Source organism: Oncorhynchus mykiss, chromosome 6 (genome assembly GCF_057628025.1).
Source record: "Oncorhynchus mykiss isolate SJ-2025 chromosome 6, ASM5762802v1, whole genome shotgun sequence".
Taxonomy (NCBI): Eukaryota; Metazoa; Chordata; class Actinopteri; order Salmoniformes; family Salmonidae; genus Oncorhynchus; species Oncorhynchus mykiss.
This window is the reverse complement of record NC_143027.1, coordinates 1925696-1941479: the sequence shown is the minus strand read 5'-3', so window position 1 is coordinate 1941479 and position 15784 is coordinate 1925696. Positions and strand designations below refer to the sequence as shown.

General features: G+C 43.2%; 1 protein-coding gene across 4 annotated transcripts in view; it reads left to right on the top strand.

Moving 5' to 3' along the window:
* The first annotated feature begins 7021 nt into the window (after positions 1–7021).
* The window catches only part of cfap299 (cilia and flagella associated protein 299), a 279169-nt gene continuing 270406 nt past the window's right edge, over positions 7022–15784 (top strand). For 2 of the 4 annotated variants that reach the window (XR_016496474.1, XR_016496473.1), the window contains exon 1: positions 7041–7200. Coding sequence is in view for 2 of the 4 variants with exons in the window: in XM_090236841.1 (XP_090092967.1) it covers positions 7090–7200 (111 nt within the window). In the remaining 2 variants the exon portion in view is untranslated. Of the gene's footprint in view, positions 7201–8256; positions 8280–15784 lie in introns of those variants that run through there. The other 2 variants (XM_090236841.1, XM_090236842.1) reach the window with 2 other exon arrangements.

The following is a 15784-nucleotide window of genomic DNA, read 5'->3' as shown; positions in this document are numbered from 1 at the left end:
TTCAGCCCCCACCATGCTTGAACATATGAAGAGTGGTACGGAGTAATGTGAGGTGTTGGATTCACCCCAAATGTAACACTTTGTATTTAGGACATAAACTTTTTCTTTCCCACCATTTTTTAATTTTTTTTGTTACAGTATTACTTTAGTGCCTCTTATTGCAAACAGGATGCATGTTTTGGGAATATTTGTATTCTGTACAGGCTTCCTTCTTTTCACTGTCATTTAGGTTAATATTGTGGAGTAACTACAATGTTGATCCATTCTCCTTCCACAGTCATTAAACTCTTTAACTGTTTTAAAGTCACCACTGGCATCATATGTCCTTCCTCCCTCGACTGCGTTAGGAAGGAGGCCTGTCTCTTTGAAGTGATTGGGTGTATTGATACACCATTCAAAGTGGTAATTACACCGAACAAAAAAAATATGAAACGCAACATGTAAAGTGTTGGTTTCATGAGATGAAATAAAAGAGCCCTCAAATGTTCCGTGCGCTTATGTAAATGTGTTTAACATCCCTGTTAGTGAGCATTTCTCCTTTGCCAAGATAATCCGTCCACCTGACAGGTGTGGCATATCACGAAGCTGATTAAACCGCACGATCATTACACAGGTGCACCTTGTACTGGGGACAATAAACGGACACTCTAAAATGTGCAGTTTTGTCACACAACACAATGCCACAGACGTTTTGATGGGAGCGTGCAATTGGCATGCTGACTGCAGGAATGTCCACCAGAGCTGTGGACAGAATTGAATGTTAATTTCTCTACCATAAGCCACATCCAATGTCGTTTAAGATTTGTCCCTAAGTCAAACTGGCCTCAACTGCAGACCACGTGATTTAATTTGTATTTATTTATTAAACCTTTATTTAACATGTAACCCATCAACCTCCACGCCTGGCTTCCTCGCCCGTCGACCTCCACGCCTGGCTTCCTCGCCCGTCGACCTCCACGCCTGGCTTCCTCGCCCGTCGACCTCCACGCCTGGCTTCCTCGCCCGTCGACCTCCACGCCTGGCTTCCTCGCCCGTCGACCTCCACGCCTGGCTTCCTCGCCCGGCGCATTGTCAGAGGTCAACCACCCAGACAGCTGGTTTTCTGATCCACGCCCCTACTTATTTTTAAAGGTATCTGTGACCAACATATCTGTATTCCCGGTCATGTGAAATCCATGGATTAGGATGTAATGAATTAATTTCAATTGACTGTTTTCCTTAAATGAACTGTAACTCAGTAAAATCTTTGAAATTGTTGCATGTTTTTTTAATTATTTTTGTTCACTGTACATCAGAAGCATATTACATGATCTGTTCTGATATTTTGCAAGCGTGGTAAGGTGTACAAAATTAGGTCATCCTAGGGCGACATGTCCAGTTTTGCACAGTCAGACCCACAGCTTGAACCTTGGAAACACTGCTTGCAGCTTTAATTATTATCTAGTGAAAACATGCTAAATCCTGTGAGTTGAGGCATAGAAGGATGCCAAGTTGCACAATGGTGAATGACCATGGGCGAAACCCAATTGGCCAAATGGTGACTCTAACAAGCAATTGAAAATGCAATCACCCCATCTGACCTAGAATCCCACATACTGTATGGCCTTTCTCCTCACAAATTTGCCTCTGTGGAAAAACCCTGGGCTTCCGGAACCACTGGGCCTATCTAGAGGCGAAATTTGATATGTATATAGCGTCGATTGACCAAATGTCTCTCAATGCAATATTTTTCAGGCTGGTGTCTTAAACAACATGGCCAATAATCATTCACATGGGTGTAGTCTTGCACATAAATCAAGAGGCATTCATATTGTAACAAAACGTAGTGAAAATGTTCGCTGTTGAGACTCGACATGCAAGTACATTCAGATCTGTTCAGTTTAGCCGCACGGTGGCGTAACCGTTCATGCTCATAGTCGACATTGCTTGAGCTCGAGGCCTGGCAAATATGGTTTACACTTTAAAAAGACAAACTCTGTAGTGAGTGGGTTTCTTCCCTCACAAAATGTAAGATCACAAAACATTCTCCGTGTTATAGCCTAACTAGATGATGTAAAAGGGGAAAGTTGTATTGTGAATTCACATGGAATTTTATACATTTGTGTTATTGTTACTATGAATGGTTGTTTAACCTTTAAGGAAAATTGTTCATTTGTCACTAGTACATAGATGCTACATACCACATTTGTTGCCAGTCGGTCTAGCAGTTCTGGAGAAGACATTTTTAAAGTAGTCAACAGCATTGAAAATGGGCCAAAAGCATACTGCATCATGTGTTCGATGTTGAGTTCTGATATTTTGTAGGCGTGGTACAGAAGTAACTCATCCTAAGGCCACACATCCAATGCGTCATGATGGTGGCGCTATGGGGCCGAATCTTAATTCCGGCATGGCTGTTTGTGACTTTATTTAACAGTGGATTTGTGTTCTCCTTTCTGTCACAGCAATAATAGTTTTCCACACCTACTGACCATACATTGACGACAAATCATTTTTTAAATGAAACTTAAGTGCCAAGAGTGCTCAAATGCCATGTTTCCCAAAACGTTGAACATTTTGTTTTGTATTTATTTTTACCTTATGTATCTAATTACTTCTTCTTGTCTTTGTATTTATTATATATATTAGCTGCTGCTTGGGGCCAAATTAAGGCAGTTACACCATTTAAAAAAAAAAAAAAAAACATTAACCTCTACAGGATTTCTCCCCCCGCGCGGGACGGTTGAGTTAACTTAGGCTAATGTGATTAGCATGAGGTTGAAAGTAACAAGAACATTTTCCAGGTCATAGACACATCTGATATTAGCAGAAAGCTTCAATTGTTGTTAATCTAACTGCACTGTCCAATTTACAGTAGCTATTTACAGTGAAATAATACCATGTTATTGTTTGACAGTGCACAGTTATGAACTTAAATATATTAATAAACCATTTAGGCACATTTGGAATACAACATTTTGAACAAAAATGCAATGGTTCATTGGATCAGTCTAAAACTTTGCACATACACTCCAAAATCTAAATTGCGCCGGGGCTGGAATAATACATTATGACCTTTCTCTTGCATTTCAAAGATGACGGTACCAAAAATGTTTAAAAATACACGTTTTTTTCTTTGTATTATCTTTTACCAGATCTAATGTGTTATATTATCCTACATTAATTTCCCATTTTCTTCATAATGCATTTAATACAAGGCTCCACTTTTGTGTACCATTTATTTTCTTATGCATCTTATTCAAGGCTGTCCAACTCTATGAGCGTTGCCAGATTGGATTTAAAAAACAAAAAGGTATTTGAATGGGGATACATTTTTGATGGGACATTATAATACACACTGTATACACTCACAAAAAAACACATACACACACACACTCACTTTGTACTCATGTTATAGCCAACTTGCTACGTTCACCAGTTTCTGTGTTGTGGGTTTGTATATGTGTGTTTCAGGAAATGGCTTCCTGGATACTAAGCAGCTGATTGGTCGGCCCCCATTGCTGATTGGAGCTCTGACCCCGTCCTCTCGTCCGGAGATACAGCTGTTTTCAATTACCGACTCCTTCTGCAGCTTTAAAAGCCAGCGTTCCTTTGTTCGAAAGAGAGCTACTTGGTACGTCCTGTGTTTTGTTGTTCTGTATAATTTGTAAAGTACTTTGTAGCCGGTCCTGCTGACGTTTGTGTATGCCATAGGACTGCTTTTGATTAGTGAAATTGTTCACTCTAAGTTTGTATTATTCTGTTTAATTTGTTCCCCGGGGGGGATCTTGGGAGTGCTTAGGCAAGAGGCCTGCAGGGCATACTTATACCCGTAGTGTATACTGTCTATGCACCCTAGATAAGACCTGGGTGGACCATCCCCTATATTTTGGTTAGCGTGCTAAGATAGGTAAGTAATGGGTAGGTGGAGAGATGGTTCTTTAACTTTGACTCTCTTTGATTTTGTTCCTTCCAGACCCTTTTCCCCAAATTAAAGTGTGAATGAAATAAATTCCTTGTTAACGGTACAATTCTCTGCCTCTGTCATCCTTACCTCCACCTGCAGTCGCATACCTCTTTACCTCCACCTGCAGTCGCATACCTCTTTACCTCCACCTGCAGTCGCATACCTCTTTACCTCCACCTGCAGTCGCATACCTCTTTACCTCCACGGGGAGTTGATTGTGTTCCCTCCAGGAGGCGTGGGTAACAACTCTTGACTTTTGTATGAATTTCACTGAAAATATCAATAATTAACACACTACTGTAAATAAATGGACACAACCTGTTAATAAACAGAAATTGCTCTGTAAATAAATGGTGAGAAATACTCAGTCTGAAGCCATTCGGCTATGGGTTTTACAGCCATATAATAATGATACAAGTTATATTGGCTCAAAAATAGTTTATTTACAACCGGTGGGGTTGTTGTTGGGAATAGGGGTATAGGAGAGTGACATACAGTACCAGTCAAACGTTTGGACACACCTACATTGTAGAATAATAGTGAAGACATCAAAACTATGAAATAACACATGGAATCATGGAGTAACCAAAAAAATGTTAAACAAATCTAAATATATTTGAGATTCTTCAAATAGCCACCCTTTGCCTTGACAGCTTTGCACACTCTTGGCATTCTGTCAACCAGATTTATGGCTAATGCTTTTCTAACAATCTTGAAGGAGTTCCCACATATGCTGAGCACTTGTTGGCTGCTTTTCCTTCACTCTGCGGCTCAACTCATCCCAAACCATTTAAATTGGGTTGAGGCCAGGTTATCTGATGCAGCACTCCGTCACTCTCCTTTTTGGTCAAAAAGCTCTTACACAGCCTGGAGGGGTGTTGGGTCATTGTCCTGTTGAAAAACAAATGATAGTCCCACTAAGTGCAAACCAGATGGGATGTCACCAGTAAAGCACCCCCAAACCATTACACCTCCTCCATGCTTCACTGTGGGAACCACACATGCAGAGATAATCCTTTCACCTATTGTGTCTCACAAAGATACACGATTGGAACCAAAAATCTGGACTCACTAGACCAAAGGACAGATTTCCACCGGTCTAATGTCCATTGCTTGTGTTTCTTGGCCAAAGCAAGTCTCTTATTTTTATTGGTGTCCTTTAAATCAAATTTTAGTGGTGGTTTCTTTGCAATTTGACCGTCTCCTCTGAACAATTGATGTTTTAGATGTCTGTTACTTGAACTCTAGCATTTATTTGGGCTGCAATTTCTTAGGCTGATAACTCAACTTATCCTGTGAAGCAGAGGTAACTCTGGGTCTTCCTTTCCTGTGACGGTCCTCATGAGAGCCAGTTTCATTATAGCACTTGATGGTTTTTGCGACTGTACTTGAAGAAACTTTCAAAGTTCTTAATTTTCCAGATGGACTGACCTTAGTGTCTTAAAGTAATGATGGACTGTTTCTCTTTGTATATATGAGCTGTTCTTGCCATAATATTGACTTGGTCTTTTACCAAATAGGGCTATCTTCTGTATACCACCCCTACCTTGTCACAACACAACTGATTGGCTCAAACGCATTAATAAGGAAAGACATTCCACAAATGAACTTTTAACAAGGCACAACTGTTAATTGAAATGCATTCCAGGTGACTACCTCATGAAGCTGGTTGACAGAATGCCAAGCGTGTGCAAAGCTGTCATCAAGGCAAAGGGTTGCTACATTGAAGAATCAAAAATATATTTGGATTTGTTTAACACTTTTTTTTGGTTACTACATGATTCCATATGTGTTAGTTCATAGTTTTGAATTCTTCACTATTATACTACAATGTAGAAAATAGTAAAATTAAGAAAAACCCTTGAATTAGTATTTATTTAACCCTTAATTTACCATGTAAATTGACTACAGCAACGACCTGGAGAATAGTTACAGGGGATAGGAGATGAATGAGCCAATTGTAAACTGGGGATGATATGAGGGACACCCATTTAACATCCCATCTGAAAGACAGCACCCTACAGAGGGCAATGTCCCCAATCACTGCCCTGAGGGATTGGGACCTTCTTTTTTTTTTTGACCAGAGGAAAGGGTGGTTCCTATTGGCCCCCCAACACCACTTCCAGCAGCATCTGGTCTCCCATCTAGGACAAACCCTGCTTAGCTTCAGAAGAAAGCCAGCAGTGGGTTGCAGGGTGGGTGGTATGCTAGTGATAGGTGTGTCCTAACTTTTGACTGGTACTGTATAACCCCTAACTTGACTTCAGCCAATGAGAATCAAGAGGGGCCTAGCTTCGTCCTTCATGACTGGGATAGCAGGCTAGTGACTGCATCGCAGCGCTTGCAGTTAGCAACGGATTGCTTCCAAACCACTCATTCTTGAATTTACGATTTCCAACTTGTTGTGTAATGTTGATGTACAATGGCCGATGAGCACGATACGTTTAATCTACAATTTCTCTTCATACGACAAGGACCTGAATGACAGGTCGCCACTGCTGGAGATATATGTTTTCTATATATAGGCAACAATTGTGTAATAATTATGCAATAATTATTTGGGATTTGTACATTTTGTTTTACATTTTTTGGTCAATTTCACAGGGTTGTTCCAATGCTTTATCAATTCCATGGTTTACAGGCTACATTTAGGCTCCTTTTAGTCTATTTTAAAATCAACGGACAACATAAATGTATTGGTCAGCAATAAACCATTGCATTTGATTGGTAAAATTGTAAGTAAAATACATTTGACTGATAGGCCTAAAAATACACGACTACAACATTCTAAGCACAGCAGCACAAGACACGTGTTGGCACACCATGTGAACCAAAACTCACTCAATATCCTCCTCTAAACTGGGGCCTATATAATTACCATGGTCCATTGTAAATATAACGGTCCTCGTTTTATCTGGTTTAATTTCGTGTAAGTAAAGATACAAAGTATCTTTGGCAAAGACGGGCTATTTTCTTTAAAACTGCATTGTTGGTTAATAAGGGCTTGAAAGTAACCATTTCACAGTAAGGTCTACCTACACCTGTTGTATTCGGCGCTTGTGACTAATAAAGTTTGATTTGAATGAGCGACGGCGCCTTCTGGTAGTGATTCTCCAGCGGGTTGCTATGGTAACTGGTGAACTATGGAGGAGGACAACGCTGCCGCGGCTCTCGACAATATTGTGACAGAATTTCACACATACGAAGATTTCCTCGACTCTCAAATTACGTCGTTGGACTTGTATTATCTCGAGGTAAAGGCTTAAAAGTGTTTTGCAAATGTGTTTCGATAAGTTTCTGCCAGCGTTTACCACCACACGACGTTGGCGAGTCAAAACGTCCTTTCGCTAACGTTACGTAGCTATAGCAACTAACCTAGCGATAGATATAACATAGCTTGACATATGCAGTTGGCATTACTTGGTTGACATTGGCCATTATTGTGCCCTCCTTGCGCAATGTAAAAAAGTATCGTACCAAACTATGTAGTGTACCTTGAAACTTGTTTGTTGTGGTAGTCAAAATGATCAGGCGGTAGGTGGCAGTATAGGCCTTGACTTCAGTGAGGCAGTCATTGGTAGGTTCATTGAGTAACAAAGTCAAAAGCTATGTTCGAATAACGTAAACTCACCCCATTCCGTACAAATGTGCGCAACCGCAACATTCAAACGAGGCTACAAAGAAATCTAATGGGACTGTAGCTCACTGTGTTGACTTCAAAATCAGGGGTGTGAACTAGGTTTCTATTCAAGCGTTGATCGACATGGTAATGGATCTATAGTATTGGAGAAAAGTAAAAAAAACGGACCCTCAGTTACATCGGGTCGTGTCATGTAACATAAAGCAACTATTTCTGTAGTACAATCTCTCTCCACCAGGTGTAGCACTTCTCTCATCCTTTAAAAACATGTAATGGACAGTGACAGGGGTAAGGGGGGATACCTAGTCATTGTTTGCGACATCATTGCATGCGATCATCATTCTCAAAGCCACTGTTTACTTCTAAGATAACTTTAGCACCACTCTAAAAACCCAATTCAAATTCGACACAAACCTTCAAATAGGTATGTAATGACACATATAAACTCTTTATAGTGTTTTATTTACATTTTAGAGGCGATAAGGTGATAAGTTGGACAGATCGAGTGAAATAAAGCAATTTTCCCACACAACATCTCTCCTTCTCACTATCACGCATTAGTTCCGCTTCCCCACCCGCCATTTTTAAAAAGACCCGACGGGGCTCATTGCCTGCTTGAATTATGCAGAAACGGGCAGCGTTTGGTCATGTCATTGATTCTGTTGGAAAGGGGAGAAATTGTTCTTTACAATGGTATTGACATTACAGTTGATCTGGAAGTATTACGTTTTTGGGGCGCTAAAATAAGGGCAATTGTACAGACCAATGTACGAGTTTACGTGAGTTTACGTTATATACTATTAGTTCATTTTTAGTAACGTTATGCTGTTGGGGCAGCAGGTAGCCTAGTGGTTAGAGCATTGGGCCAGCAACCGAAAGGTTGCAAGATTGAATCCCAGAGCAGATAAGGTAAAAATATGTTGTTCTGCCCCCCAGTTAACTCACTGTTCCTAGGCCGTCATTGTAAATAAGAAGTTGTTCATAACTGACTTGCCTAGTTTAAAAAAAAAAACGAACGGTGTCCTTTCAGATTCCTTTCACATTACTGGCTAGACATCTTACTACTTTGGGTGTGTTGGTAAATTCATTCTAGAGTGCCAGAGTGCACTCTGGGCGATTTGTAAATTCAAAACGTTGTCTGTTTGTAAATAGGGAGCGTTCAGAGCGCACACTGGACGCTCTGGACGAGGAGTGGGGTTGATCTGAGCTTTCTGACCTCACGACGGCAGTCAAGCACCCAAGCTAGCTGGCTAACGTTGGCTAGTTTGCTAGTTACTTCCAGTACGAATGAGAGAACACACTCATGTTATCCAGAGCGTTGTTAACTGTAACTGCCCTGCTGGCAACAATTGAATTACGCCTTTTTGCCTACTTTCACCTACACCGGCCGTATTCAACGGGTGTTGAGCATTCGTATATTCATCAGTTGTTCTGCGCACTGGCATACTCAGACGAGTGCTCTGAATTTGCAGTAGATAGCCAGACCGAATTTACGAACGCACCCTTAATATACTGGCAATTTCCATGTAAATTACTAGCCAACTAACGTTTGGTCATGTAGCTAGCTAACATACATACTGCTGTAATGATATGCTATGTGGTTCTTGAGGATACCGTATCAAACAATTTGTCAGCCAAAGTAACTTCTTTTAAAAGTCATTACATGAATTAACATTTGTCATAATTTAGTTAAAGCCATTAATTAGTATCTGCTCTCGTCGGACTCGGGCTGCTTATTTTCCGCCATTTTCTGATTTCTGAAGAATTGCATTAGGGGCCCTAAAAGCACGGAAATAGTGTCCACTGTGTGTATACTAAAAGCACGAGGGGTGTGGTATTTGGATACAGTCCTTAGTCGTGATTTATTGGCCATATACCAAAAACCTCAGAGGTGCCTTAATGCTATTATAAACTGGTTACCAACATAATTAGAGCAGTAAAAATATGTTTTGTCATATACGGTCTGATATACCACGGCTGTCAGCCAATCAGCATTCAGGGCTCGAACCACCCAGTTTATAATTGGTATTTTGCCGAATGTAGTACGACATCCGGGAACTTTTGGCATACTAACTTTACCCTTACTATGACCAATGCGCATACTACATACTCAGTTTGTCATAAATAGTAGAGTTAGAACAGGAAGCCCAGTGGCCGACAGTGGGAGAAGATAGTAGAGTTAGTACAGGAAGCCCAGTGGCCGACAGTGGGAAAAGACAGTAGAGTTAGTACAGGAAGCCCAGTGGGAGAAGATACTAGAGTTAGTACAGGAAGCCCAGTGGCCGACAGTGGGAAAAGACAGTAGAGTTAGTACAGGAAGCCCAGTGGGAGAAGATACTAGAGTTAGTACAGGAAGCCCAGTGGTCGACAGTGGGAGAAGATAGTAGAGTTAGAACAGGAAGCCCAGTGGCCGACAGTAGGAGAAGATACTAGAGTTAGTACAGGAAGCCCAGTGGGAGAAGATACTAGTTAGAACAGGAAGCCCAGTGGTCGACAGTGGGAGAAGATACTAGAGTTAGAACAGGAAGCCCAGTGGCCGACAGTGGGAGAAGATACTAGAGTTAGTACAGGAAGCCCAGTGGTTGACAGTGGGAGAAGATACTAGAGTTAGTACAGGAAGCCCAGTGGTCGACAGTGGGAGAATATACTAGTTAGTACAGGAATCCCAGTGGCAGACAGTAGGAGAAGATACTAGTTAGTACAGGAATCCCAGTGGCAGACAGTGGGAGAAGATACTAGAGTTAGTACAAGAAGCCTAGTGGTCGACAGTGGGAGAAGATACTAGAGTTAGAACAGGAAGCCCAGTTGTCGACAGTGGGAGAAGATACTAGTTAGTACAGGAAGCCCAGTGGTCGACAGTGGGAGAAGATTCTAGAGTTAGTACAAGAAGCCTAGTGGTCGACAGTGGGAGAAGATACTAGAGTTAGAACAGGAAGCCCAGTGGTCGACAGTGGGAGAAGATACTAGTTAGTACAGGAAGCCCAGTGGCCGACAGTGGGAAAAGACAGTAGAGTTAGTACAGGAAGCCCAGTGGGAGAAGATACTAGAGTTAGTACAGAAAGCCCAGTGGTCAACAGTGGGAGAAGATAGTAGAGTTAGAACAGGAAGCCCAGTGGCCGACAGTAGGAGAAGATACTAGAGTTAGTACAGGAAGCCCAGTGGGAGAAGATACTAGAGTTAGAACAGGAAGCCCAGTGGCCGACAGTGGGAGAAGATACTAGAGTTAGTACAGGAAGCCCAGTGGGAGAAGATACTAGAGTTAGTACAGGAAGCCCAGTGGTTGACAGTGGGAGAAGATATTAGTTAGTACAGGAATCCCAGTGGCAGACAGTGGGAGAAGATACTAGTTAGTACAGGAAGCCCAGTGGCAGACAGTGGGAGAAGATACTAGTTAGTACAGGAAGCCCAGTGGTCGACAGTGGGAGAAAATACTAGAGTTAGAACAGGAAGCCCAGTGGTCGACAGTGGGAGAAGATACTAGTTATTACAGGAAGCCCAGTGGCAGACAGTGGGAGAAGATACTAGTTAGTACAGGAATCCCAGTGGGAGAAGATACTAGAGTTAGTACAGGAAGCCCAGTGGTCGACAGTGGGAGAAGATACTAGAGTTAGTACAGGAAGCCCAGTGGTCGACAGTAGGAGAAGATACTAGAGTTAGAACAGGAAGCCCAGTGGTCGACAGTGGGAGAAGATACTAGAGTTAGTACAGGAAGCCCAGTGGTCGACAGTGGGAGAAGATACTAGAGTTAGTACAGGAAGCCTAGTGGTCGACAGTGGGAGAAGATACTAGAGTTAGAACAGGAAGCCCAGTGGTCGACAGTGGGAGAAGATACTAGAGTTAGTACAGGAATCCCAGTGGGAGAAGATACTAGAGTTAGTACAGGAAGCCCAGTGGGAGAAGATATTAGAGTTAGTACAGGAAGCCCAGTGGCAGACAGTGGGAGAAGATACTAGAGTTAGTACAGGAAGCCCAGTGGCAGACAGTGGGAGAAGATACTAGAGTTAGTACAGGAAGCCCAGTGGCAGACAGTGGGAGAAGATACTAGAGTTAGTACAGGAAGCCCAGTGGCAGACAGTGGGAGAAGATACTAGAGTTAGTACAGGAAGCCCAGTGGCAGACAGTGGGAGAAGATACTAGAGTTAGTACAGGAAGCCCAGTGGCAGACAGTGGGAGAAGATACTAGAGTTAGTACAGGAAGCCCAGTGGCAGACAGTGGGAGAAGATACTAGAGTTAGTACAGGAAGCCCAGTGGCAGACAGTGGGTGAAGATATTAGAGTTAGTACAGGAAGCCCAGTGGGAGAAGATACTAGAGTTAGTACAGGAAGCCCAGTGGCAGACAGTGGGAGAAGATACTAGAGTTAGTACAGGAAGCCCAGTGGGAGAAGATACTAGAGTTAGTACAGGAAGCCCAGTGGGAGAAGATACTAGAGTTAGTACAGGAAGCCCAGTGGGAGAAGATACTAGAGTTAGTACAGGAAGCCCAGTGGGAGAAGATACTAGAGTTAGTACAGGAAGCCCAGTGGGAGAAGATACTAGAGTTAGTACAGGAAGCCCAGTGGGAGAAGATACTAGAGTTAGTACAGGAAGCCCAGTGGGAGAAGATACTAGAGTTAGTACAGGAAGCCCAGTGGGAGAAGATACTAGAGTTAGTACAGGAAGCCCAGTGGGAGAAGATACTAGAGTTAGTACAGGAAGCCCAGTGGGAGAAGATACTAGAGTTAGTACAGGAAGCCCAGTGGCAGACAGTGGGAGAAGATACTAGAGTTAGTACAGAAAGCCCAGTGGCAGACAGTGGGAGAAGATACTAGAGTTAGTACAGGAAGCCCAGTGGCAGACAGTGGGAGAAGATACTAGAGTTAGTACAGGAAGCCCAGTGGCAGACAGTGGGAGAAGATACTAGAGTTAGTACAGGAAGCCCAGTGGCAGACAGTGGGAGAAGATACTAGAGTTAGTACAGGAAGCCCAGTGGCAGACAGTGGGAGAAGATACTAGAGTTAGTACAGGAATCCCAGTGGTCGACAGTGGGAGAAGATACTAGAGTTAGTACAGGAAGCCCAGTGGTCGACAGTGGGAGAAGATATTAGAGTTAGTACAGGAAGCCCAGTGGGAGAAGATACTAGAGTTAGTACAGGAATCCCAGTGGGAGAAGATACTAGAGTTAGTACAGGAAGCCCAGTGGTTGACAGTGGGAGAAGATACTAGAGTTAGTACAGGAAGCCCAGTGGTCGACAGTGGGAGAAGATATTAGAGTTAGTACAGGAAGCCCAGTGGGAGAAGATACTAGAGTTAGTACAGGAAGCCCAGTGGCAGACAGTGGGAGAAGATACTAGAGTTAGTACAGGAAGCCCAGTGGCAGACAGTGGGAGAAGATACTAGAGTTAGTACAGGAAGCCCAGTGGCAGACAGTGGGAGAAGATACTAGAGTTAGTACAGGAAGCCCAGTGGCAGACAGTGGGAGAAGATACTAGAGTTAGTACAGGAAGCCCAGTGGGAGAAGATACTAGAGTTAGTACAGGAAGCCCAGTGGGAGAAGATACTAGAGTTAGTACAGGAAGCCCGGTGGGAGAAGATACTAGAGTTAGTACAGGAAGCCCAGTGGGAGAAGATACTAGAGTTAGTACAGGAAGCCCAGTGGGAGAAGATACTAGAGTTAGTACAGGAAGCCAAGTGGGAGAAGATACTAGAGTTAGTACAGGAAGCCCAGTGGCAGACAGTGGGAGAAGATACTAGAGTTAGTACAGGAAGCCCAGTGGCAGACAGTGGGAGAAGATACTAGAGTTAGTACAGGAAGCCCAGTGGCAGACAGTGGGAGAAGATACTAGAGTTAGTACAGGAAGCCCAGTGGCAGACAGTGGGAGAAGATACTAGAGTTAGTACAGGAAGCCCAGTGGCAGACAGTGGGAGAAGATACTAGAGTTAGTACAGGAAGCCCAGCGGCAGACAGTGGGAGAAGATACTAGAGTTAGTACAGGAAGCCCAGTGGGAGAAGATACTAGAGTTAGTACAGGAAGCCCAGTGGCAGACAGTGGGAGAAGATACTAGAGTTAGTACAGGAAGCCCAGTTGGAGAAGATACTAGAGTTAGTACAGGAAGCCCAGTGGGAGAAGATACTAGAGTTAGTACAGGAAGCCCAGTGGTCGACAGTTGGAGAAGATACTAGAGTTAGTACAGGAAGCCCAGTGGGAGAAGATACTAGAGTTAGTACAGGAAGCCCAGTGGTTGACAGTGGGAGAAGATACTAGAGTTAGAACAGGAAGCCCAGTGGTCGACAGTGGGAGAAGATACTAGAGTTAGTACAGGAAGCCCAGTGGCAGACAGTGGGAGAAGATACTAGAGTTAGTACAGGAAGCCCAGTGGCAGACAGTGGGAGAAGATACTAGAGTTAGTACAGGAAGCCCAGTGGCAGACAGTGGGAGAAGATACTAGAGTTAGTACAGGAAGCCCAGTTGGAGAAGATACTAGAGTTAGTACAGGAAGCCCAGTGGCAGACAGTGGGAGAAGATACTAGAGTTAGTACAGGAAGCCCAGTGGGAGAAGATACTAGAGTTAGAACAGGAAGCCCAGTGGTCGACAGTGGGAGAAGATACTAGAGTTAGAACAGGAAGCCCAGTGGTCGACAGTGGGAGAAGATACTAGAGTTAGTACAGGAAGCCCAGTGGCAGACAGTGGGAGAAGATACTAGAGTTAGTACAGGAAGCCCAGTGGCAGACAGTGGGAGAAGATACTAGAGTTAGTACAGGAAGCCCAGTGGCAGACAGTGGGAGAAGATACTAGAGTTAGTACAGGAAGCCCAGTTGGAGAAGATACTAGAGTTAGTACAGGAAGCCCAGTGGCAGACAGTGGGAGAAGATACTAGAGTTAGTACAGGAAGCCCAGTGGGAGAAGATACTAGAGTTAGAACAGGAAGCCCAGTGGTCGACAGTGGGAGAAAATACTAGAGTTAGAACAGGAAGCCCAGTGGTCGACAGTGGGAGAAGATACTAGAGTTAGTACAGGAAGCCCAGTGGCAGACAGTGGGAGAAGATACTAGAGTTAGTACAGGAAGCCCAGTTGGAGAAGATACTAGAGTTAGTACAGGAAGCCCAGTTGGAGAAGATACTAGAGTTAGTACAGGAAGCCCAGTGGGAGAAGATACTAGAGTTAGTACAGGAAGACCAGTGGGAGAAGATACTAGAGTTAGTACAGGAAGCCCAGTTGGAGAAGATACTAGAGTTAGTACAGGAAGCCCAGTGGGAGAAGATACTAGAGTTAGTACAGGAAGCCCAGTTGGAGAAGATATTAGAGTTAGTACAGGAAGCCCAGTTGGAGAAGATGGATTTTGATCGGTGACATTTCATCTCAATACAGTTTTCTGTTCCCAAAACTAGAATCTGTTATGAACAGAGCGGACTACGTTTTGAATACTTTAACCTTCGCCAAAGTTGTGTTGTTTAGAAGGACTGCAAAGACGAATTCAGTAATTGCACACGCACACTTCACAGAGCAGGCGTTTCCTAACGGAAATATGCAGGTGTATGCTAGAATGGGCCGATAGGATCTCGCTAGCTCCTGCTTGGCTATGCCCACCATCTTGCTTGTTCTGCCCCCTATGAATAATTTGTTCCCATTGGAAACGACAGGCTATCTTTGTTTAGTTATTCAAATCTTTGATAATACTATTCAGAAATAGTAATAAAAAAAAGTAAAACTGTTCAACTCAGTGTTTTCTACCAGACAATGCACATTTTTGTGCTTGCCCTGCACGGGCACACCCGAGTTACCTAATCACCAAGCCTTTGATTTGTTGAAATAGATGTGCTCATGCTTGGTTAGAACCAAAATGTGCACTGTCACTGTCTGGTGGCCCTCCAGGAGATCGTTGAGAAATCTGTAGCTTTATACAATCGTTATTCTACTGCAACTAGGCCTAGCCTTCTTGTCCAATCTTTAATCCATCTAGCGTTAGCTCCCTTAGCAAATGTCTAGGCTTTAACTCAGCCTTCTTGTCCAATCATTAATCCAGCTAGCGTTAGCTCCCTTAGCAAATGTCTAGGCTAACACTGTCTGTGGTGGATTTGAACCCAGTTGGTTGATTTCCATAAGCAAACCGAACATGGCCCCATGTGGTCCCTGACAGGAATAAATGGTACGTTTATCTTATTATCTCCTTGCCTACTTTGTTCATGTGGTATTAAAGAGATGAGGTTTATAAACAAGT